General features: G+C 42.0%; 1 protein-coding gene across 3 annotated transcripts in view; it reads right to left on the bottom strand.

Moving 5' to 3' along the window:
* Positions 1-3,530: 3,530 nt before the first annotated feature.
* The window catches only part of MTMR10 (myotubularin related protein 10), a 92,028-nt gene continuing 72,169 nt past the window's right edge, over positions 3,531-23,389 (bottom strand). For 2 of the 3 annotated variants that reach the window (XM_075857880.1, XM_075857881.1), the window contains 6 exons: positions 17,954-18,023; positions 15,060-15,130; positions 11,985-12,154; positions 8,799-8,969; positions 7,578-7,760; positions 3,531-5,761 (listed from right to left, as the gene is read on the bottom strand). In XM_075857880.1, coding sequence (XP_075713995.1) covers positions 5,159-5,761; positions 7,578-7,760; positions 8,799-8,969; positions 11,985-12,154; positions 15,060-15,130; positions 17,954-18,023 — 1,268 coding nt within the window. In that variant the 3' untranslated portion in view covers positions 3,531-5,158. The remainder of the gene's footprint in view (positions 5,762-7,577; positions 7,761-8,798; positions 8,970-11,984; positions 12,155-15,059; positions 15,131-17,953; positions 18,024-23,389) is intronic. The other variant, XM_075857879.1, reaches the window with a different exon arrangement.

A 23,389-nucleotide genomic window follows, 5' to 3' on the forward strand; every position in this document is an offset into this window, starting at 1 on the left:
CATTGCAAAGGGTTAAACCTGCATTGAAAATCTGCAACTTTTCTGCCCAAAAATGAGCATGCGGCAGATTCTTTCTGCTACATGTGGATGGGGCTTTGGAAACGTTGCTGCAGATTTGCAATGTAGAATCCTAACCTTAAATGTCCGGCCTCACACAACAGCTGATGCGCTCGCTCTTCATGAAAATTACGTACGTTACGTCCAAAAATGTTTCATATCATGTTATATGTTCAAGAAAGATCCAGACTAAGTTTGCAGATGTTCTAAAAAAATCTTCTAAACACATGTTGGGCTTAGTTTTACCAAGACCACCCCAGAAGCTTCATGGCAGTGACATCACTGATGCTTCGCCAGGAGGAGGCGCTGCCTTCTCCTTTCTCCTAGTAGTCCATAGTGCAGGACAAGTTCACAGAGGGGGGAGTGCCTTTTACTACTCCAGTCAGTAGGGAGGTACAGAGCGATCACTTCTATCAACTGTACACAGTATTGGGGAAATGGGTAGAAGTGCTGCCTGTGCGTGTACGGGGCTGGCTTTCAAGAGAGGGGGAAGGGGCTGTATAGCTACTTATTCCATTGAATGCCTATACAATTGTATACTTTGCCGGATTGCAAAACGTGTGGACAGAGCCCAAGAAACCCGAATATCTGTACTTTATTCCTGAAGTAGCAGGTGTCTTGTACTCCTTTCAAAAGGTATTGGTTCATTTAAAAACCCATCATCTAAAGTAACTTTTAAAGTACACAAAGCATAGCGCCTGTATGCACTGTCCAAGGAGAGCCAAAAAGTACTGCCAAACTAGCGCTTGTGCCCCTTTGTTCTAAGAAATTAGTGGGGGTCTTCGAGCGCAGCCACCACCAAATAAAACTTTAGACATATCTCGGAGTCAGGAGTTTTTTTTTTTTTTTTTGAAAGGACATTTACCGTTTAATGTTTATCACATTCAACATCTACAATTTTCTAAATTAAAAGTATATTATAGGTGGCACACATTGACTCTTGTGTATAAGAACTAGCGCAAAGAACAGAGCGGTTGACCTCATCAACAAAGAACGTCTCGCCCAATTTCCTCTTGCATTAGTTTCCAAAAAATGAGCTCCGCTCTGATCACTGTAGTGCAGCACCTTGATTCAGAATACAAGACTTTAGGACTAAACATTTAACGGAACATACAACTCAATCCCATGGGAGCCCATCTTTAACAGGGATCTGTAACAAGAACCACCCTGGGTCCTGCTGGCTGAGCAATAGGCTCCAACCAAACCTTTTTACAGGATACATTCAAATGCTGGCACCGTAAGGCTGGATTCACACGAGCATGTTCGGTCTGTAATGAACGGACGTATTTCGGCCGGAAGTCCCGGACTGAACACACTGCAGGGAGCCGGGCTCCTAGTATCATAGTTATGTACGATGCTAGGAGTCCCTGCCTCGCTGCCAGACAACTATCCCGTACTGTCATCATGTTTTCAGTACGGGACAGTGGTTCCACGGAGAGGCAGGGACTCCTAGCATCGTACATAACTATGATGCTAGGAGCCCAGCTCCCTGCAGTGTGTTTGGTCCGGGACTTGCGGCCGAAATACGTTCCGTCCATTACGAACTGAACATGCTCGTGTGTACCCAGCCTAAGGCTATGTTCACACGCTTAACAAAAAAAACACTGAAAATACGGGGCTCTTTTCAAGGGAAAACAGCTTCTGATTTTCAGCTGTTTTTTAAGCAACTTGCGGTTTTTACACCCATTTTTGGAGCCGTTTTTCTATGAAAAACGGCTCAAGGAGTGACAAGCACTTCTTTTTACGAGGCGTTTTTTTTACAAACGCCCCGTGGGAACGGAACGCCATTTTTCCCATTAAAATCAATGGGCAGATGTTTGTAGGCGTTCAGCCCCCGCATTTTTAGCAGTTTATTTTTTTTGGGGGGTTTACTGCCCGAAAAACGGCTTAAGGATATGTTCTCACGACCTATTTTCAGAGTCTTCATTCTCATGGGCACCGACACATTGTTGCAAATACCATTAGGCTGGATTCTCACACGTTTTACTGAATTTTTGGTGCCGCTTGTTTTGGCATTTATGGGGTTTCTTTAAAAGGTCAAAAAAACTGCCACCAGATGTTATTTTAACGTTCACAGTGAATTGTTGAAAAGTCTACATACACACCCTATTGGATTTTGCCATTTTTGGGTTCAGTGGCTTTTTTTAAATTTTCCCCAAAACACAGCTTGCTTTAGGAATGGCCTTTTTCTCATAGGCTTCCCTATAGGACATAAAAAATGGCAGAATAAAAGCATGTACAAATTGACACTAAATGTATTACGCATTTTTTTATGGTGTTTTCTATTTAAAAAACTATGGTGTTTTTTTACATGCAGTTTAAGCCTACATTCACACTAAGTTTTTTGCACGCAGAAAATTGTCTGGAAAAATCTTTTTTTTTTTTTTAAGTGGTTTTGCACAACAGGCAATTTGACGCACATTTTTTTTTACCTATTCAACAGGCAAAGGGAAAAACCGCGAGTGGTTTTTGACACAACACATCGGCCGTTCACGGCCTTTTTTCTGTCTCCCATTGATTTCAATGGGGTTTCTGAGGTGGAAAAACGGCTCAATATAGCGCATGTTGCTTTTTCCCGCAAGCATTTTTTTCTGTTTGCGGGGAAAAAACACCTCCGCCTCCCATTGAAAACAATGGGAGGCAATTTCAGCCGTTTTAGCAGCAAAAAACGTGTAAAAAAACTACAACTCACTGAGTCTCCAGAGGCCTAACTGGTAAAATGGTCAGGCGTATGTTGCTCATCCTTTGACCCTCTTAAGGCAGGAGCTATAGGGTTATGTTCACACAGGTCAAATACGCTGCAGAAAAGTGCGCAGCGTATCAGACCTAGAACCCGCAGACCATTCCGGCTGAAAGACCACACCAAATTGTGGTGCAGATTTTTGGACAATCTCTGCTGTGGAAAGAGCAGGGGAAAAACAGTCAATACTTCCCTTGCTGGTGTTGTCATAGCGACATGTCCCTGCTCACCAGCCTCATTTGATGACGCTGCAGCCCATATGACCGCTACAGCCTGTGATTGGCTGCAGACGTCACATGGGATGGAACGCCATCCCAGGAGGCCAGCAGCATGGAGAACAGCTGGGGAACAAGGAGCTGTTGCTATGGCAACACCAGGGATGAAAGTATAGACTTTAAATTTTAAAAATAGGAAAACTCACAGCTTTTCCACCAGAAAAATAGCAACGTCTGCTTATTGTTGCGGCTTTTACTTACTCAATAGAGAGAAACAACAACAAAAGTGCAACGATTTCGCAGCATAAATGGACATGCTGCGGTTAAAGAAAAAAAATCTGCACTGCAGGTCAATTTATGCAGGTGCTCAGCTTTTTTCTTTTCTGTAGAGTGTGGATGAGATTTCTTCAAATCTCCCCCCTTTGCTGCAACTGTAATAGGCTGCGAATTTTCCGCAATAAAATCCGTTGTGGAGAATTTGCAGCTATTCCGCCCCATGTGCATATGCCATATAGCGAGTTGGTTGTGTGCGTATTGTGGAATTAATGCAATTTGAACAGGACCAAAGGACACCGTGCGGCTTGTGCCTAGATATTTGAAAAATAAAGAAAAGGCATTTCATTTGGGAAGAGTTCCAGTTCATTAACAATTTGGAATAAATTTCTATCATGCAGAGTTGCCATTGGTCAATTAAAAATCTTTAATTAAAAAATAATAATTAATCAGTTTCTACTGGCATTTTAAATAACTCATCTATCCTTTAGTAAGCAGTCAATGCAGAAAGTACCAAAATTAAAAATTCCTGTTAACGAATATTCAGAACTATATACAACTTTTAATTTAAAATGTAAAGGCACTTCTACAACTACAATTCTGTAACTTAAGATTTATCTACAATTAACAGTGCACATTATGTTCATTTTAGTCCTGAATCAAATGGAAAATTTCAACATGCCCCGAGGAGTGGGTGGGGGGCAAAGATCCTTTGGAGAAAGCAGGATAAGCTGCGTGAGATTGTACCATCAAATTACATTCCCCAAAGAAAAATACAAACATTCTGATCCAGTATCTGTTTACATCAGGCAGCTTTGTAGAATGCAACTCGTATAGAAGTTTTCCCTTTAAAAAAAACAAAAAACATCATAAAAACAGACGTGTAACATGGTGCAGATATTACTGCAGCAAAAAATCTACAAGAATACCAATCAAAATCAGTGATCCGATCCCTAAGCTCCTAGACTAGCTTTTAACCTCGTACCCTAGACCTACATATAGAACGGTAAAAAATGGATCTGTGTGAGTATGTTCACACTTACAAAAAGTGGCTGAAAATCACGAGGCTATTTTCAAGGTGTTTTTGAAGCTAAAAATTAAGCTTTTTTTATTTGTAGCTTTTATTTTTTTGTAGCATTTTTCATAGGGTCAATCAGCTTCAAAAACACCTCAAATGACACGCTACTTCTTTTTACCAGGCTTTTTAATTCAGCAGCATAAAAATACGCCTCCTGAACCGCAGTGTATTTCCCATTGAAATCAATGGGAAACGGTTTGCAGGCTTATTTCAAGTGTATTTTGGAATGTAAAACGCGGCGTTTACGCTCCAAAATAAACCTGAATATATGCCGTGTGAACATACCCTTAGAGGTTTGTGAGACCTCACTTTTGGTTAGTTATTCTGCTTCTCCAACAGAAATATTGGGGCAGATTTACTAATGTGTCTGCGCCTAGAATGTGTCCAAAAACGCACAACTTGGTGCATTTCTTTTTAGAATCAATGTTTGCACCTCTCTAAATGCTCTGGTTCTGAAAAGGTGCATGGTTTAAAAAGTAGCAAAGATCTGGCACAAAATCCGGTCGTAAATTACGCCAAATCAAAAAGGTGGTATAGGAAGGAGAAAAGTTTCTAACAAGTCAAGCTAGATGCACCAAACTCATCATACATCACTGAAATAAATTTGGTGCATCTTCTGACTGCCTAGTCCAGACTGTCTAAAATTTACAGTTTAATCTGCTCCATTGTGTGTAAATCTGAAACCTGTAATTTTAGATTAAAAAAAAAAAAGTCAGTGTATGGCTAAATATGCAAAATTGCAGCACTTTGAAATCTTACTGTAACTAAATCAATCTGCTACCCTTCAAATAATCCTCAATCCTCATTGGCAAGTGTTTCAGTGGATAGCCAAATTTTGGCACCGTTTAAAAATTTGCTTAACGGTGTGCCCATTATACTCCGGCGACACAAATTCCCAACTGGGGAGAAAGGGAAGGAGGAGGAAAGAAAGTCCAAACTCTCATAACTGCTTTGTAAGTCATCAGCTCTGAAAAACATTCTGCTTTGTTCACTATCGGGGGATGTGGCCTGCGACAATGGGAAACGTCGGTACTGGCGCAGACTTGTTTGTAGCATTTCAATCTCATCTGCCAGCAAGGAAATTTTGCGGAAGGCAGTGATGAAACCACCATGGTTAATTTGTGCCTCAGGAATCCAGCGGAGGTAAAGGAGCTTCCATAGTTTAATGTAAGGACTATTCAGCCTTGGTAAGATCACTCCATGCAAGTCCACCGGCTTAGAAAAAAAATGTCTGAGATACAGCTGTAGTCCATTGTCCTGGATTTGTGGAGCCTGGTGGGCCAATTCAGGACGTAATTTCAATATTAGAGAGTTCCTGCGTGGCATTAACTCTGGTTGGGTGATAATCCCATTCTTTAAGGAAGGAGGCATTCCACGCAATGTAGAACTATAGTTTTTCTGTAAATAGAATAAAGAGACAGAACGGTCACACAAGCCTTCTAGACACTTATCACTTGCTGCTTGTACGATATTCCAGCGCATAAAACCTTACTTTGCAGAGGAGCTATGGCTAAAGTTAATAATTTCATACATTTTCAGTGGTGTGAGCCAATTGAATAGATTCTAGAGCCCTTATATGCAGCCTCCAGCAACTGAAGTCATTGGCACTTGGCACTTCTGTTAGAGAAGAACGTAGCAGGTAAATGGTCCTTAGACCTCTTTCACACTACAGTATTTAGGTCAGTATTTCGCATTAGTATTTGTAAGCCAAAACACAGAAAAGGTCCTAATTTTTCTATCATACTAGTTCTGTTTATTTTCCACTTTTGGCTTACAAATAAGGAAGCAAAATACTGCCGTGTAAAAGTGGCTTTAGTGTGTGTCCACAGCGTAACCGACCACGAAAACCCGCAGGGAAATCCGGCCAAAAATGTACACCAAATAGATTGACCACTGTGTAAAACGGTTGAAGAAAAAAAGGCTGCCACAGTTTCATCACATGATCGCTGTAGCCTGTGTTGGTGCTCCCATTGCAATGGGTACTAGCCCATGTGAGTATCATCTTTTTTTCTTTCAGAACCTGGAGAATGTGCTGCGAATATGACAATGCAACAATTGCCATTTGCTGAGGAAATTAACTCCCCCATTGATTTCAATGGGGAACAAATGTGTAGTGACCCCCGCAATGGCACTGTCAAATCAGAGAAGGGAGCGAGGAACAGATTGGGAAGAGAACTTTGCTCAAAAATACTAATTAGCATATTACGAATAAACTTATATTTCTACAACAGAGCCATTCATCTGAAAAAGGAAAAGGGCATTATATTCAGGTGCGGCTACACTATCCTACTGTGCTGCTGCTTTTACAGGGCAATTTCTGGTGACAGATTCCCTTTAAGGGCAAGGCCCAATGATGCAGCATTGACGCGGCCGCAATATGTCCACTAGCCAAACCGCCACCCTGTTAAGCGAGGCTGTCAAGCTGCTAGTTAATGCCCGTGCGTTGATGCAGATAAAACAGCTGTCCACCTGCAAACATATAGGAAGTTTTCATTCGATTTTTCAAGTAAACAGCCGCTTTATCCACAATAACGCATGTCAATTAACTAGCCACTTGACAGCTGCACTGAACCGGATGCCATTGTGGCTAGCGGATGCATCGCGACCACGTCAATGCCACTCCAATGGGCCTTATTCACACAGTGCAGTTTTGGTGCAGTAGTCGAAGCCACAACCAGGAATGGATTCCAAAAAAGACAAGAAGTAGAATCTCGCCTAGATAGTTCCCCTCCCTTTGTGATCTACTCCTGGTTGTGGCTTCAAAAACGACACCAATACTGCGCTGTGTGAAAAAAGTCTTAATGTGTGAATTCTTAATAAAAATGTAACAGGTGGACAGGTAAAGGATGCATAAATTAACATGTAATTGGAGAATTATAGGCAACATTTATTAATACGGATGCATTGCAAGAACGATTCACCAGTCTCTTCCCGCTGTGCAGGTTTCACCAGATTAAATCAATGAATCTGGCGTAGGATAGAAACAATAGGTCTGGTCGGTTGACAAATAAGTCACGGTTGGCACAAGAATTCCTAATTATGGCATTCGACTACCACAAGAAAGCGGTTGTGAATACATTGATACATTTTGATAACGACAGTTCTACACCAACTAATGTAGTTCTGGCAATGATCATTTATTACAAGGGGCAGTTTAGTTGCAGCAGTTGAATAGCAACTAATGTATATGATATTTATAATTTCTTCGCTCTACCTTTGTCCTCTTGAAACTTTTTGTAATTCCATTCTGAACACTGGGCACGCTCTTCCCAATATACAAGGGGTTATTAAATAGTGCCCGATCCTTCATTGAAAACTGCAGCGACCAATTCCACACAGATGGAAATTTCAGTCCTTTTTCATCTCCCAGCTGAATATTTTTACCGATTGCAAATTCCTAAAGATCAGATGAAAAATAATTGTGATAAGTAATATATAAAAAAAAAAAAAGCTAGACATGAGAAATTCCAGTTAGAATAACCATCATGTGACTTCCCAAAAAGTTCCCATTGTTGCTGCTCTCCACAATATTCAACTATTATCTACAAAATAGGTTGTAAGTGTCGGATTGCTGCGCCACTACGGAATTGAGCCCTTTTTCCTCCTCACTGTACACCCCCCCTCACAATGAGGAGGAGTTTGACTGGAGCGGCAGTCAAGCATGCGCCCTGACGCTCCATTCAATGTCTATGGGACTGATGGTAACAGCCGTGCGCTGTACTGATTGAATGGAGTGTAGGACTAGAATGCGCGGTGCAGCTCAAAGTTCCCCTCACTGCAATCATAAAAGTAGGTGGAACGGGGGGGGGGGGGATCGGGACCCCCCTTTTAGCGATTGGTGGGGCCCCCAGCAATCAGATATTGATCACCTGTGGAGAGGGGATAATTGTCGATTCTTGGAATTCCCACCATATATCAGTACTTGGTAATGAACTACATCCCCCAACATGTTTCATTGCTTTTCCAGCGGTGATTATGAAGAGCACCAGCAGAATTTCTCTCCAGAACTGGAAAGCTCCTATACAAGGTATTACCAAGTCTTTGTTCGATTGTGGAATCCAATGGTAATAAAGCAGCCCAGTACATTACAGCAATTTATATGCAACTTTAATATGATGTATCAAGTACATTGTACTCAAAATTCACTTGAGTACTCATAAAAGGGGAGTTCTCCCTATTTAAAGGGTTGCAAACTTTTGTACATTTTGGCTTTATAGTAAGTTACTGTTCTACTAATGTAGAAAATACCTGAACTCACAAGTTTCTTGTTTCTAAGCATCTCTCCTACACATATTGCAATGCAAACCTGTATCATCGCCTCCAGAATGCTCAGCCAAATCCCAGAACGAGCCGGTCTCTCCTAGGGTAGGTGTTTTTAGACATCACACTAAACCAACCAACAGAGAGACAAGAATTTGGAGATCTGTATACTTACATTACTCTGCTGAACTCGCTGGTGAGGACAGTTGAACAGAAATGTCCCAAACAGTGAGACGCAGGTGCTGTCATGTAACACAGTCAGGTAGGTCTCCGTAAACTGGAAAGCTGCTGGGTATTGCTCAAGGAGCTGCCACACACAGTCCAGGAATAGCACAAACAGGGGACACTATGGAAGAGAAACCGAGGTTTAAGAATATATGACAGGACAGACTTTGATATATATCAGTACACGTCTCTGCGCAACTAAATACCGTGTAGATTTATAAAGTCTATAACCAAGAAGAGTGCTGGAACTGCCGCTATAACTTCTAACCTGTCCTAGAAAAGCATCACGATGACCACTGCTTCTATTTATGGCTCATGCACTCGGCTGTATTATGGATCCTTCTTGCACAGAGCCATAAGGACTTTTACTGTACCAAAGGATGCTTCTGATTTCATATGAAAAAGTTCATGGCATGCTCCATCGGATGTTGAATGTATGAAGGTATTCTCCCCTACAACCATTGCTTCTATTTGAGAAAAGTCTTGTACCAGGGGCGAAGCTATAGGGGATGCAGCGGTAGCAATCGCACCCGGGCCATGGAGCCAGAGGGGGGTCCAAAAGTCCTTCCGACGCATAAGAAGTCACCAGTATTATAAATAATCTATGGTACGTGGGGGTCTTGTTATAAATTTTGCATTGAGGCCCAGGAGCTTCAAGTTACACCTCCCCTGTACACAACTTCCATGCAGGCTCAGTGCACATGGCAGGATTGCGGAGGAGATTCATGAACCCTATTGTTAGGCCTCATATACAAGGTCTACTAAAAAGCACAGCAGGTGGGATCAAGTCCATGGAAAATGTCTAACTTATCTGCTGGACAACGAACATGGCCGCTCTCTACGCTCTTTCCCTTCCAATATTCTCTGTAGATGGATGATAAATTACAGAGGAAGAGGACAGGTTATTGAAGCTGCAAGAAAAGATTTGCAGACTGCTAATATGGACAGGTGGATCTTAGGTGATCGAGGATCAAAGTACTAGAAATGGGATCCATCCTGCCTCAGTCTTAACCACTTCTTACCTTTATTTTGTAACAAAATGAAACAAATAGAAGTGCAGTAGAAAAAGACTGGGGTTGCCTATGTTTAGTTTTCCTAATTGATAGATATGAAAATACAGTGTGTATATATATATATAAATAAATATAGAATATTATATAAAAAAATGTTTTTGTATACATTTTCTATAGCAGGGGTTTTTGCTGCAGTTTGTCCTGTGCTTTACTGCACAGACGGGTTCCTTGTCTGGTTTTCGATGTTCTTATGCTTTTTGTATTCCATAAATGAATAAATATTAAATTCTATTCGGGTGTGCTCTTGTTCATAATGTGTTTCTCAATATTTATTACGCGGATATGCCATGTAAGCCTGTGGGTCTTATGTCGACAGCGATGGCATTACACAGAGCACAAGGTGCAGAACAAAGTCAAATAAATATTTATGGAAATGTCAAAGCAATGCTATGCAGAAAAAAAGCTGCTGTAACAAATAATTGTGTATTGTGGAGAAGGTAATTATGTTAGTTCTGGGATAAGAACTTGTATATGAGACACAGGAGACTCCTGGATGAAGAACTTTACACTGATATAGTCCAGACATGAAGACTCTCCTCTATTTGCTATAATAATCAGACACAAAGTCTCCTTAATTCTTGGCACTATTTTATGACGTGTAGTGAAGATGTGCATTGGTCATTGTTAATAGAGGCAGATTAATATTTTTTTCATCTCCGGTCAGGCGTGCTGTACATCCCAAGTACCGTAGCATATACTTTTTCTGGGCTGAACAGTGGGAATCTGTCACCACTAAATTGTGGTGTCGTTTTTTTGTAGCTGTGCTCGCATTGTGCTATGAGAAAGCAGTCCTCAATATTCATGAGCTGCGGGCTCCCTCCACCCACCACTGTCCTCCTAACGGACAATATTCTTCCTATACACAGTAATAGGAAAAATAGTGTAATTCGCGGCCCGCAGCTCATGAATACCAAGGACTCCTTTCTTACAGCACAACGTGAGCACTGCAACGAATAAAGTGTATGCTTTACAAAAACGACACCACAGGCAGGCATAATACTCAACGCTGAAATCAATGTTCTTACACTACCTTATGCTGCCCTCAGAGGGCAGCATACAAAAGGTGACAGATTCCTTTCAAGCTACACTATTCAGGACCATAAAAAACCTATGGGAGCATTAAATTAGTTTTTTTTCGGCACACAAACAGACATAGGTCTCAAACATTATGTGGAAATAGTCTAGGACAACTAGGTGCACATCTGCAGAACAATGCCAAATAAAATAGACCACCGCCATATCCTCAAATATTTTGAAAATCAATCCCCCATATACTAAAATGGAACGTGTTATGTGGAATATGCAGTCTGATCTGTAGGCAGCACGTTATAGTGCAGGAGGAGCAGAACAGACTGATATATAGGTTAGTAGGAAAAGATTCATTTAAATCCTTGCTTATTCTGGGTTTAGGAATCCAGTGGGCGGTCCTACTCCGTGATTGACAGCGATCTTTGTATGCACATATTTACAAAGGGAAGGCTTTCAATCACGGAGTGAGATTTCACAATGGACTCGTAAGCCCAGATGGAGAAGAGGTTTTAATGAAACAAAATACAAGTTATAATAAATCTTTTTCCACAAAACTATATAAAATTAATCTGCTCAGCTCCTCCTGCTCTATAATATGCTGCCAGCAGGTTGACCTGCATTTTAAAGGTGACCGGTCACACTTTACAGAAGCACTCCGGCATTTTTTTTTTGTTTCAGATCTCATGCTAACTCACCAGCACTATTCTAGCAGTGTCATTAGTTTCTTCCCAGCTCAGTGGCATCTGTACATTTTGAACCCTTTCATTATGGGCAGCCTGGTCTATTTTAGACACCCAAATAGACCATGTTCTCATGTGTAGACAAGAGGTCTATTTTGGCAAGAAAAACAGGGCTGCAGTGGTCACTTGCAAGCACCTATGTGGCTACAAGTAGTAAGACCACCATGTCTGTATCCCTCCTCACTGCTGCTCTATTGTAGCTGTAGACTGAGCACTCTGACAAGTTTAGTACACCAGATTTTACTTTTAACATTAGCAAAGGATAGCCTGTCATTTAGCACAATGATACCATACCTCCTTCTCAGACTTCTTCAAGTGGTTGCACCTATCAAGAAATGGATATCCAGCCATTACCCACTCTTTCTGGATTAGACTCTGAAATCCGACAATAGTTCTGAAGTACGGATCCGACATCAACTGAACGAGAGAGGCCAGGAGACAGCTGAGATCCCGGCCTTCCTCCTCTACGAAAACAAGGAGAATATTGGTGCTAATGTGCCTCGACAATACTGTACAGGATATTTTACAATACCTTGCCCCATAGGGTGGACAAAGCCTTTTTGTCTCGATTTGCAATGAAAACTTATTTCTCCTAACATAGGTTAACTTTTGACTTTAAAAGTATTGTATAAAGACAGGGACAGTGGTGAAAACCTCATGAAATATATATATATATATTTTAAAAAAAAAGTCACAGACCCTACACTTTATAGAATATATATATATATATATATATATATATATATATATATATATATATATATATATATATTTATTTTTTTATTTGGAAGATATTTCAGAACAGTCAAACATCCCAGAATTCCAATAGGCCTAGCCTTTGCAATTTATATAAATACATGAGAAGTACACGCTTGCTCGGCTGGTTCCAGAACGTCCATCGTAAAGCCCCATGCACACAGCCGTGCCCGTAATCACGCGCCGCGATAGCGGGCAAGGCCGGCCGCCAACTGCCACCCGCATTTTCGGGCCGTGCTCCCATACAAAGTATTTTCGGAACATTTCTACAGCACGGACACCCATCCGTAGCGATAGGGAAAGGTGTCCGCGTTCAATGGAAGTGAATGGGTCCGTTTTTTACAGTCGTGTGCGTGGGGCCTAATGAATGGGAAGAGCAGCGTAAATGCACAGCCTCCTTTCATGATCCGCCTGCATGCAGCGGCCACTTAACCAGGCAGGACAGAAGTCTGGGAAATCCCTGTTCTCCAAATAGGTGCAGGTCCCATATGTGGGAATCGCACCTATCAGACATTTATGGCACATTCAGTGTATTTGGAAATACTCCTTTAAAGCCCTTAGCATCAAAACTATGCAAACGTCCTGCTATATTGGATCTGTTTTCAAACAAGCAAGTCCTATATGTGCGCTATCGTCACATATTGCTTGAGATGGGCAAGAGCTACAAACTAAACTCGTAGAACACATTATTTGTTCCATACACAAGGACTAGCGATACGGCTGCTTCAAGTAGTCAATTCCAGATACAGCTATAGATCAGGAGGCATTACACAGTTTCCACAATGTGAACAGTGAAAACCCCTGTAGGAATGTTGTGGAACATTAACAAGGGTGGAATATGTGTTCAGATTTCATTGGCTGACTCCACATAAGCACTGTGCCCATTTAACTGTAGACGTGCAAATGTTAAAAATACCCAAAGGGCACCACCCTTATAAATAAGACGAGTAGTTCCAGGATGGATTCCACCCCTTGGTTACGGTCTGAAGAACTTATTTAGAAGAGGGATTGGACAGATATAACGGCAGCCTGGCAGGGAGCTGGAATTTAAGGATTTGGCTAGAGTTGCAAAACACTTTCACCAAAATAGTCATTTTCTGACTCAACAGCTGTACAGCTGACTTGGCAAGATGAGGGAATGAGTCACCAAGACGATCAGCACCTCTAAGAGGGAAGTCCCGGTGTATTCAGCACAGAGGTCTAAATTCACTTCCTTGCAATGTCAGACGCTCTCCACTCCCTGGAACAAACATCTGCATTTTATACATGACGTATATACAGTTAAATACCACTACATCCAAACGTTGTAGAGCATAGGATATTAGGGACACTTTTTTTTTCATTCGGAATGACTAGTTAACACAGTGAAATACCATTAAATCTATACCCACAAGTGTGATATCATGGAGAAAGTGCTTGAAACACTTCTAAATATAGATGTAAAGGAATAAGTGCTTTTGGGGCATTATGAGGAAGTGGCCAAAGTGTAAAAAAGGATCCAGCATATCGGAGGGGCCGGCATGTCCGCTGGTGAAACCAATATTCGTACTGGTTTTTACCTTGCTTTATCAAACAGAGACGTCACTGGGAAACCAATGAATACAATTTTTAAAAACTTTACAAAAAAAGAAAAAGAGAAGAAGGACTATGACTGGCAAGTTTTTGGTTTTCAAAAGTCAACACAGAAGATGAAGCCTTTATGCAATAAATATTTTCACTGTCTCTATTCATAAATTCAAGGTTTATACTAAATCCCAATTCCACTTGCTGTGCATTAGCAGCTGTATCGGTGACCACAATGTTACAGACCCAATAGTTGTGGTCACCCGTAGTTTTTCTGCACCACAGTGAGCAACATACAGAAAGGAAGCAGCAAGATGTTGTCGGGTTATTGCAAAAGCTGAGAGGGCAAGTGCTGACAATATATAGCAAGGCAGGAGGGGAAAAAAAAAAGAATGCAATTATGTGGCATAAGCATAAGGGTCAATGCACACAATGCGTATTATGTGCGGTTTTGCAGCGCATATTTGCGTGCGGCAAATCCGCAGCGTAATGCCTGTACCAGCATAGTCAATGAGATTCCAGGAAGTCTCATGCACACGCTGCGGTATTTTCTACACATAAATTGACCAGCGGTGTGGATTTTAAAACCTGCAGAATGACAATTTATTTTGCAATTCCACTTGCGAATTGTATAAAACTTGCAGCATGAAAACACGCTGATTAACACATCAAAACATAAAAACCACACTGAAAAACGCATTAGGTGCGGTTTTCACATTTGAATTTCCTGCGTATTGATGCGGTTTTGGTGCGAATTTTCGGCTCAAAATAAGCAACATGTGCATGTAACCTAAGGGTTTTGGATTATTGCCACACACTTGGTGTCTACATGGAGTTCAGCAGGCAATACACATTAGATGAAGGGCCGATGATGGCAGATGTCAGGGGTTCAAAGAATCTGGCATGTTGGATAGTCCTATTGAAATTAAGTTGAACATGTATGTTCATAGATAAGTCGGGAAAGCGGTCAGCAGAACGAGTGCTTAACTATTCTTTCACAGTAAAAGTGATGCATAAAAGGAGAAGATACAGTACGTTAGATAAATTCACCTTGTAGGACAACAGAAAGTCGCTTGGAATCCATGACGTAGACAAGCTCCCCCGCTAACTTCAAAAACACCCTGTAAAAGGAAAAGGGAGCCTTGAATTAAAAAGGATACATCCTTCATTTTATGAAAATTAAGGCCTCATGCACATGACCGTAGCCACGTGCACAGTCATGATTTTCGGGTCGACCGGCCACGGAGTGTCAGCCGCGAGCCGCCCGCAAATCGCGGGCTGTGCAGATCACGGCCGTAATAAGGCTTGCCAGTTCTTTCTGCGGTCCGGGCTCCGGGGCCATGCACGGACCGTGGAAACCACGGTCATGTGCATCGCCCCATAGGAATGAATGGGGCCGCAATTCTCCCGTGGATTTTTGGGGGAATTGCGGCCGCAAAAGCACGTTAGTGTGCATGGGGCCTAACCCTTTCATGACCAAGGGTCATTGATGCCCCTTGTGTCCAGATCAAATTTTCCATTTCTGATATGCACTTCTTTAAATGATAATATCTTTGCAACCGCTTTCAAGATCAAATATTCTTACTTTGTTTTTTTACAAGACTTATGAGGCTTTTTTTTTCTAGATTAGTTAATTCCATGTTTTAAATTTTTATAATGAGCAGACAAATAACTAAAATTTTATATAAAATATCCTGTTGCAGCTCTGTAACTATTAGTAGTCAGCCTCGAGCGCTGTTAGGGGAGAGTGAAGAGGGCTATAAGGCTACATTCACAGGACGTAAAAAAAAAAAAAGTTAAGTAATCAACCGTCAGTTTTTCATGGCTGTTTTGCATCAATGTGTCTCCAAATTTTACTCCATTTCCCGGCCGTCTGACCGTTTTTAACCACCATTTGCCATACATTTTTCATGGCCGTTAAAAAAAATGGATGAATTTTATTTGTTAGGGTTTTTTCTGTCCCAGCCACCTGAGAACACCACAGTGCCAATGTAGATCGAGCCACATTGCCCACTGAAGATAGTGCCAGTGCGCACATAGTGCCACAGTTTCCACTATAGACTGTTACCACATAGTTCCACACACATTGCCCATGTAGATAGCTCGACAATGTCCCCAGTAGTGCCCATATAGAGCCAGTGTCCCCTGTAGGTAGTGCCCATGTAGATAGGGCCACACCCACTGTATATAGCACTACCCCCTGTAGATCACACCATCCCCCCCTGTAGATGGCACAGCTACCCCCACCCCCCTGTAGACGGCACCGCTACCACTACACCCACCCCCTGTAGACAGCACCACTACCCACCCCCTGTAGACAGCACCACTACCCACCCCCTGTAGACAGCACCACTACCCACCCCCTGTAGACAGCACCACTACCCACCCCCTGTAGATAGCACCACTACCCCTCCCCCTGTAGATAGCACCACTACCCCTCCCCCTGTAGATAGCACCACTACCCCTCCCCCTGTAGATAGCACCACTACCCCTCCCCCTGTAGATAGCACCACTACCCCTCCCCCTGTAGATAGCACCACTACCCCTCCCCCTGTAGATAGCACCACTACCACCCCTGTAGATAGCACCACTACCACCCCTGTAGATAGCACCACTACCACCCCTGTAGATAGCACCACTACCACCCCTGTAGATAGCACCACTACCACCCCTGTAGATAGCGCCACCTAAGATCCCTCTAGGAGTGGAATTTCTGGACAAAGCGATCTGGGCGGGGATTCCGCTCCTAGAGGGAGCCCTGACGTCTCTTTCAATATATGGACAGTGACGTCAGGGGCTCCCTCTAGGAGCAGAATCACCAGGCAGAGTGATCTGAATGGTGATTTCGCTCCTAGAGGGAGCTTAGGTGGTGCTATCTCCAGGGGGAGGGGTAGTTGTGCTATCTACAGGGGGTGGAGAGACGTCGGGAGCTCCCTCTAGGAGGGGAATCCCCGGCCAGAGCGCCCTTTGGCGCTATCTACAAAGGGAGGGTGTGTATTCCGGGGCCCTCAAAGCCCCAGCAGACATGAGTGTGCAACGCTGCTTACAACTAAGCAACATTGAACTCATTAAAACCCGTTCTAGGCTGCCAGCATTTATATAAATGACAACTGCACGGGGAATCGGCAGTTGGAACGTATAAAGCCGTATGGCAGTCGTGAAGGGGTTATTTTGATCATATACCCATGAAGGGCTATTGCTATATCTGGAAAATGTGTATTCACTAGAACAATTGCAGGAAAGTGTCTGTCATATCATGTTAATATCTATTTACATATGATACAATGACCGTTGATAAACTGCTTATGCTTAGCTTTTTAATTTTTATGTCAGTAACCAGATGTACAAAACTATTCTATTATATTCTAAAACATAAATGCTGAATCTTCAAAGTACTAAAGGACTAACAAAAAAAAACAAAAAAGTGGAACCAAGTAAAAGTAAGGCGCTTGTTTGGCATACTTGAACAAACAACAAGAGACCGAAGATAAGCACAAACAATGCTTAAATACTTGGACCACAACCCTGTAAATACTTGTCCTCATTCATTAAAAAATATTGGTGTATAAGCTTAGAAGTGCAATACCACTGGTGACCTTCAATATGGCCAGTAGTGACTACACACTATAAAACAGAGATATAATGTAATATAATGTTTATTATTCGGTCCCCGAGTGCTTGGAACTGCAGCAGTATAGGTAAAACAAGCCCCCTTCCCATGTGGCCCCATAGCAATTACACAGCCTGCTACACCAGTAGTTATGTTCTAGTGGCCTACAATTAGCCTTTTAGAAGGCATCATTTTAGTCTTTCCATAATAAACACTTAGTTGCAAGCTCTTATATTCTTTTAATTCCACCGTGTCTAGTTGTTTCTCCTAAATGCACAGGTAAATAACTACCAGTCATGTACAAATAAGTGGCAGCAAGAAAATGAAGCTATACCCGACAAACTCCAACCAGCGTGTGCTTTCGATGGATGAAAACCATCGCTCTTCTGTTTCATCAAAGGGTTCTACAGAGAAGAAAAATAAAGATATTTCATCACTACTCAAATATAGAACAGTTCGGGTATGTTCACACGGCCTATTTTCAGCCGTTTTTCGGGCCGTAAATGCCTGAAAAGTCGAAAGCAGAACGCCTCCAAACATCTGCCAATTGATTTAAATGGGAAAAACGGCATTCTGTTCCGACGGGCCGTTTGTTTACGCGGCCTTTTTTGAAAAATGGGCGCGTAAAAAAACGACTGCGAAAAAGAAGAAGTGCAGGACACTTTTTGGGATGTTTTTGGAGCTGTTTTTTCATAGACTATTGAAAAAAGCTCCAAAAACGACTGTAAAACACACTGCGAAAATCGTGATTGGCTTAAAAAAACTTCTGAAAATAAGGAGCGGTTTTCCCTTGAAAACAGCTCCATATTTGCAGACGTTTTTGACTCAGCGTGTGAACATACCCTTACAGTCCAGTATAGGACAGACAACATGGTCCGTCTCTGCTGTACTCAAATAAGACAAATGACTTGTTGAATAGACAACACACGGACTAGCCGGATAAAAGAACAGCCACATGCTTCTATTAGTTAGCATTGGAGCATGACGGAGAAGCAGCAAGAACTGGAATGGCAAATGTCCTGCTCTCATCTACACTTAGAGGGTTTCTCAGCGGCTATTTAACGGGAAGATACAGAATTGTACAAGGGCAACCGTGTACTAGTCATGAATGCAAGAAAAGTCATCTACAGTCGCCACCTGCCCTCTAACAGACAAGGTAGTCTAGAGCCATGACATCTTGCAACAGTTCACAGTATTTGTATCTTTTAATTGTAGAATACATATATTATGACAGATTTTGCATCAAACTAGCACTGGGCTAAAAAACAAGGATAAAATATCTGCCCTTTTTAATATAGTGATTATGTTGTGCAAAGTTAATAGCAGAAATGCACAGCAATACCAGTAATATGAATGGCTACATGAAGCTCTATCACAAGGCCTCCCATGTCAAACGCTGTGGTTGAGTTCTCGGAATTAGAATCTATAGGTTTGGACACCCCCTTGACAACCTATGTTCTAGGCAAGAGCAGAGAAGGAAGAGGGCAGCCAAGCACGTGTGTGATCATTATATGACCAGGAAAGGTTTTCATCCTCAAAGGAAACTATGAAGGATCTTATTGAATGACTACAAGTTAAACAAGTTCTAACAAAGAGAATTTGATCTAAAAAAATTAGAAAGTTGCATAACTTTCCATTATACAATGTGTAACTTAATTTGCTGAAAACAAAAAAAAAAAAAAACTTTAATCTGAATTAATAATAGCCCTGTCCCTAAACACCCAATAACCCCGTGACTACATCCTACCTAATGTTCTCGGACTAGTTCCTTCTTGACTCCACTTCATACATCATTGTGTAATTATGACAATTACAGCAATAAAAATGACAATCACCTATAAAAAAAAAATCCTATAATGCCATTATAACTAGCTGTACAATCCTGGTCAATAATTATATTTAGAACGGCAGATTTGCTTGGCCTCTAGACATGAATAATCAGGTCTGCACTAGATATTTAACGCATATCTTTCTTGATGGCTGCTGATAAACGGTTAATAGGCAAGGGTTAAACAAAAATAAAAAGTCTCTAAATGCCAAGTACAAAAGGGGATTTTGAAAATGGTCAGCGTTTCACATCCTCCTCCTATACGTTCTTCCCTTTGTATTAACTTCCCATTTCTTGCTTCTCCCTTTAAACTAAGAAACCATCGCCTACTACTTGTAAGGCAGGCTGCAATACTTGAACCCGGTTTGGTGAATATATACACTTAAACCCATCTACCGCAGTAGGTCCAGTGTATTGTAGACTTGGGTTTGAATAGGATTACAGAGTGCGCTATGTAGCAGGATCAGGTTGCCCGGGGGCCTTTACTGGCTGATTCCATATACTCAGCACATTGCTGTGCAGTGAAACAAGTCACGCTGAACAAACCTGTGTATAGTATTCCAACTGAATAGATGAGCTAAATCATATGGTCAAAATAACCTGACACAATCACTTGTGATACTTTACAGCAATAACACACAAACAATGAACCGCTCTGCACTCCATATACATCCATGTACGGTCCACCAAGAGCAACCGGACATCAAATTATGTCCTACCCCAGGACATTCTCGCTTTATCTACACTAAGTAGTAGGGGCCACGCTGCTGCTAGAATTCACATTATGCTGTATAAATAAATATTGGCTCTACTCTCAAAGACAGTTTTTTTTTTTAGAAGAATTACTATTTATATACTAACACTTGGATGCAGAACAATCCAAGAAGGTACTTGTGAGGACAGCTGGGGAAAGGACAGAGCAGCACACAGCGAGATACGACAAGGCAGATCACAATTGGGCTTCTGTAGCCAGCAGAAATGCAGAATCCTCTATCCCCAAGTACATTAATTCTGTTTCATCTTGTTAAAGTCCTAAAGCTGATAGATCCAATGATGAATCCAAAAATAAAGGCCATATTGGGCCCTGATTTGTTCCTATCACAAATGCTAGCGGTCCCAGTGCAGAGTTATAATAAACCCAAACTCTATTATTTTCATGGTCAGAAATTGCTTTGGACGTACAGAAGCTAATGTATTAGGGAACTGCGTTATAGGTTTTATCTGCAGATTTGCTTTTGCTTGTAGCCAGGGCAGAGCAGTAAATGGAAAAATAAATCCCTTGCAGGTTTTCTGCAGCCTGTCATCTAGCTACAAACTATTTGACAGAAATCTGCAGCCTGGAATCAAACTACAGACTGCCACAAATAGAAGTGCATAGTTTGCTGGTAAAGTCCATTGGCAATTCAGATAATACAAGTAGTAAAATGGGGAATTTGAGGTAACACTACCTCAAGGTGGCACGCCCTCCATCTGGAGAAAAAAAGGTTCAATCTGCAGAGGCGACAAGCCTTCTTTACTGTGAATCTATGGAATAAATATAGACTACCGCAGGAGCTGGTCACAGCAGGAAGAGGAGATGGCCTTAAAGAGACTCGGTCACCACATTATAAGTGTCCTGTCTCCTACATAAGGAGATGGGTGCTATAATGTAGGTGACAGTAATGTTTTTTATTTAAAAAAAAAAGAATCTATTTTCACCACTTTATTAGCGATTTTAGATTTATGCTAATGAGTTTCTTAATGCCCAAGTGGGCGTTGTAGAGGAGTGTATGACGCTGACCAATCAGTGACCAATCAGGGTCATGCACTCCTCTCCATTCATTTAGGCAGCGCATAGGGATCCTTTTAGATCAGTATGTGCGATCTTATACTTACACATTAACAATACTGAAGTGTTTAGACAGTGAATAGACATTCCATGGGATGTCTATTCATGATCTCTGCACTTCGTTACGGTTTCTATGGTAGTTACAGCAGAGCAAAGCGTAATCTCGCTGTAACCTGTCATTTACCGCGTAATCGAGAGATTACGCTTCCTCTGCTGTAACTACCACAGACAGAGTAACGAAGTGCAGAGATTGTGAATAGACATCCCGTGGAATGTCTATTCACTGTCTAAACACTTCAGTATTGTTAATGTGTAAGTATAGGACAGCACATACTGATCTAACAGTAACATGTGGGGGGCCATTGTATGTGATATATGTATTGATTGCTTGCTTGCTACAAAGTTTGCAAAAGTGACATAATTTAAAACCATTTTTCCTTTGCAGCTTCCTTCCTGCTGAGTAGCTGACTAGGGGGAGGGGTTAGCTGGTCCCAGGTGCTATAAATCAGGCCTCAGTACTCTGTAGAGCCTGCTCTGTGGCTTGAAAAAACAAGTGGGTTGTAGATCAAGTGGAGTTCCAAAAACCGGAGTTAAAGCCCCAGTAAGTACTCTTCTACTTCTTTTTGATTAACAACTGTTCGCTGTTTTTTTTTGTAACTTGGATAATGGATAGCAAGATTGGAGATTTTCTTCAGTGCACAGTTTGCCATATGTATGCACGACTGGAGCAGGAGTTCCAGGGTGAATACCTCTGTGGCAGATGTGAGCATGTTGGTCACCTGGAAGCTCGTATTAGAGATCTGGAGGAGCAGAATGCAACACTGAGGAGGATAGACAATCTTGAGCTGAGCTTGCTGCTCACGGAGCACCCAGTTAGTGAAGTTAGAACTGGAGGGTGAAGACATGGGTGAGCAGGATCAGGTAAGTAGCTGGGTTAATGTAGTTAGGGGCAGTAGAAAGGGGTCAAAGAAAAGGAAGGCCGATCCGGTTTCTGACATTCCAGGCAAAATTGCCAAGTTGGGTGATGATGCGAGGGTGTCAGTCTCAGAAATGGCAGCCCTAGTGGATACTGATCTCCCTAACAGCCGGGAGAACAGCCCAGCTAGTAGTCGGCGGGATGGTAATGCAGGTAAGCCAAGACAATTGATAGTCGTAGGGGATTCTATAATCAGGAAGACGGAAAGAATAATTTGTCGCCAAGACCACCTCAACCGAATGGTTTGCTGTCTCCCTGGTGCCAGGGTTCGGCATGTGGTGGAACGGGTGGACAAATTGCTGGGAGGGGCTGGTGATGATCCAGCTGTCGTGGTCCATGTCGGTACCAACGACAGAATAAATGGTAGGTGGAGGAGCCTTAAGAATAATTTTAAAGAACTAGGCTACAAGCTGAAGGGAAGGACCTCCAAAGTAGTATTCTCAGGAATACTGCCTGTGCCATGCGCATCACAGGAAAGACAGCGGGAACTCAGGGAGTTAAATGCATGGCTTAAGTCTTGGTGTAGAGGAGAAGGATTTGGGTTCCTAGAGCACTGGGCTGACTTTTCATTGGGGTACAAACTGTATTCTGCAGATGATTTGCACCTAAATGGAAGGGGGTCCGCTGTGCTGGGGGAGAGAATTCTAACTGGGGTGGTGGAGTATTTAAACTAGGGCTGAGGAGGGAGGTCAATGTAGAAAAAAAAGGGGTAGCCAGGTTAGAGAGGGGTCAGACTATATCGGTGGGGGGAGAAACAGAATGTGGGGAGAGGACTAGACAACAAGATAAGGAGATCCTTTCGTTACAAAACATCAGTGTAAATAAAAAGGCCCAAATAATGTCAAATCACATTTCTGATAATAAAAGTGAAAAACTGACAGGCAAGTTAAAGTGTATGTTCACAAATGCGAGAAGTCTAGCAAGCAAAATGGGGGAGCTGGAGGCCTTGATACTGGAAGAAAATATAGATATAGTTGGTGTTGCTGAAACATGGCTGGACTCTTCACATGACTGGGCTGTAAATCTACAGGGTTTTACACTTTTTCGGAAAGACAGGACAAATAGGAAAGGTGGTGGTGTATGTGAGAAATGATATGAAGGCGAGTGTGAAAGAGACAATAGTGGGTGAATACTGTGA

This window comes from Rhinoderma darwinii, chromosome 3 (genome assembly GCF_050947455.1).
Source record: "Rhinoderma darwinii isolate aRhiDar2 chromosome 3, aRhiDar2.hap1, whole genome shotgun sequence".
In the NCBI taxonomy this organism is placed as follows: Eukaryota; Metazoa; Chordata; class Amphibia; order Anura; family Rhinodermatidae; genus Rhinoderma; species Rhinoderma darwinii.